Source organism: Volvox carteri (assembly GCF_000143455.1).
Source record: "Volvox carteri f. nagariensis unplaced genomic scaffold VOLCAscaffold_234, whole genome shotgun sequence".
In the NCBI taxonomy this organism is placed as follows: domain Eukaryota; kingdom Viridiplantae; phylum Chlorophyta; class Chlorophyceae; order Chlamydomonadales; family Volvocaceae; genus Volvox; species Volvox carteri.
The window spans coordinates 12,976-14,598 of record NW_003307771.1 but is presented as its reverse complement, the minus strand read 5'-3'; the positions used below and the strand labels follow the sequence as shown (position 1 = coordinate 14,598).

The 1,623-nt window shown below is 58.3% G+C and overlaps 1 protein-coding gene across 1 annotated transcript in view; it reads left to right on the top strand.

Annotated features, from left to right (window-relative positions):
• VOLCADRAFT_100930 (uncharacterized protein) overlaps window positions 1-983 on the top strand; it is a gene marked incomplete at both ends in the record, with an annotated part of 1,732 nt that extends 749 nt beyond the window's left edge. The window contains 3 exons of the mRNA XM_002959418.1: window positions 344-376; window positions 617-685; window positions 853-983. Of these exons, the coding sequence (XP_002959464.1) occupies window positions 344-376; window positions 617-685; window positions 853-983 (233 nt within the window). The remainder of the gene's footprint in view (window positions 1-343; window positions 377-616; window positions 686-852) is intronic.
• Window positions 984-1,623: the final 640 nt, after the last annotated feature.

Below are 1,623 nucleotides of genomic sequence, written 5' to 3'. Positions count from 1 at the left end.
TGATAGTATGCGCCTCAGCCTAATAAGCTAAGGCGTGCATTAGGGTGCCGGGGTTGTAGAGGTTATGGGTTTTCCCAGGCCTTTGCACCTCCTGTCACCGTATTTTTACTTTTTTCATTATGTAGTCAGCAGCAGCAGCAGCAGCAGCAGCAGCAGCAGCAGCAGCAGCAGGAGCAGCAGCAGCCGGCAGATCAGCAAGCAGCTGCAGCAGTGGCCATGGCCCGGGCCCTTTATCGCCAGGGTTTGCGGCAGCTTCCCTGGTGCCAGGACCCGAATGCAGGGTCGACTGGCTGCCGGGACTCGGGGCGTACGAGTCGTCCGGCCTGCCGGCACCCGCACGCAGGGGCCGGCCGTACTTTTATAACGCCCGTCTCAGGTGGGTGGATGGGTGGGTGGGCGACGTGGGTGTGGGTGTGGTGCGTACTTCGTGATTTGGGTTCAACTAGTGGTCGTGGAAAAAGGCCGCAGGGCCGCAGCGCACGTGTCGCAACGAGGCCTTGTGACTTTTGGGCAAAATAATGACATTTGGTGTTTTACCCCCCTCCCCCCCGTGTATGCTGCCGCCTTACCTATCCCCTCTGGCCGTTTCCCCCTTTATCACGCACCTCCTCTTCAGGTGCGGCTGGGGCATCAACCTGTGCGCCCACCGAGCGGGCGTTGCTGATGATGGGCCCGGCTGAGGTGGGTGCGGATGGGCTTGGGGTTTTGGTGCATGGGGTGTGCGTCGTGGGGACCAGCAGCGGTACCCTTGCTTGCAACTGTCACCTAATTATGTGTGTGTTAGTTGTGTCGTACTGCTAACCGTATTTTGGCTTCCCGCGCCCTTCCCCCGCCTTGTCCCTTTTCCTTCAGGTGCACTGCTGGGTGCAATTCCTCCGCACCCAGCTGCACCCAGCCGGGCGCCGCCGCTGCTGGCCAGTTGGCTGGCGGCGGCGGCGGCGGCGGCCGCGGCGGCATATAGCCGCAACTATCAACTGCTGTAAAGGCCATCGGCATCATGATCATCATGATCATCATCATCATCGTCATCATTATAATCATGGTCATCATCATCAGTTGCCGCCATTCTTGTTGGCTTGATAACTTGTTGGCTGCATGCAGCGCCAACTACGAGCAATGACCGAACGAATGGTGTCGTACAATAAACGCCATACCGGCCGTATAACGGTTAATAATAAAAATATCAATAAGTGGCGAATACAGCAGTTCTGAAAACGATCGAGTGATCAACGTTAATAATGACCAACGGTTTCGGTTGGACGGTCAAATGGAATCAATGCAGCACGAAGACTTGCGCAACTGAACTTCCAGTAATGGGCCCATGCAAAATGATCTGGGAGGTACCTGGGCGGATGCTGTCGGGGCCTGGGGTGGCCGGGCGCAGTGCGGTTTGGGGTTTTGCCTAGCACAATGCGATTGGGGGGCATGGCCTGGCATGATGCGGTTCGGGGGGCATGGCCTGGCATGATGCGATTGGGGGGACATGGCCAGGCATGTTGCGGTTCGAGGGACATGGCCTGGCATGATGCGGTTCGGGGGACATGGCCTGGCATGATGTGATTGGGGGGCATGGCCTGGCATGATGCGGTTCGGGGGGCATGGCCTGGCATGATGCGGTTCGGG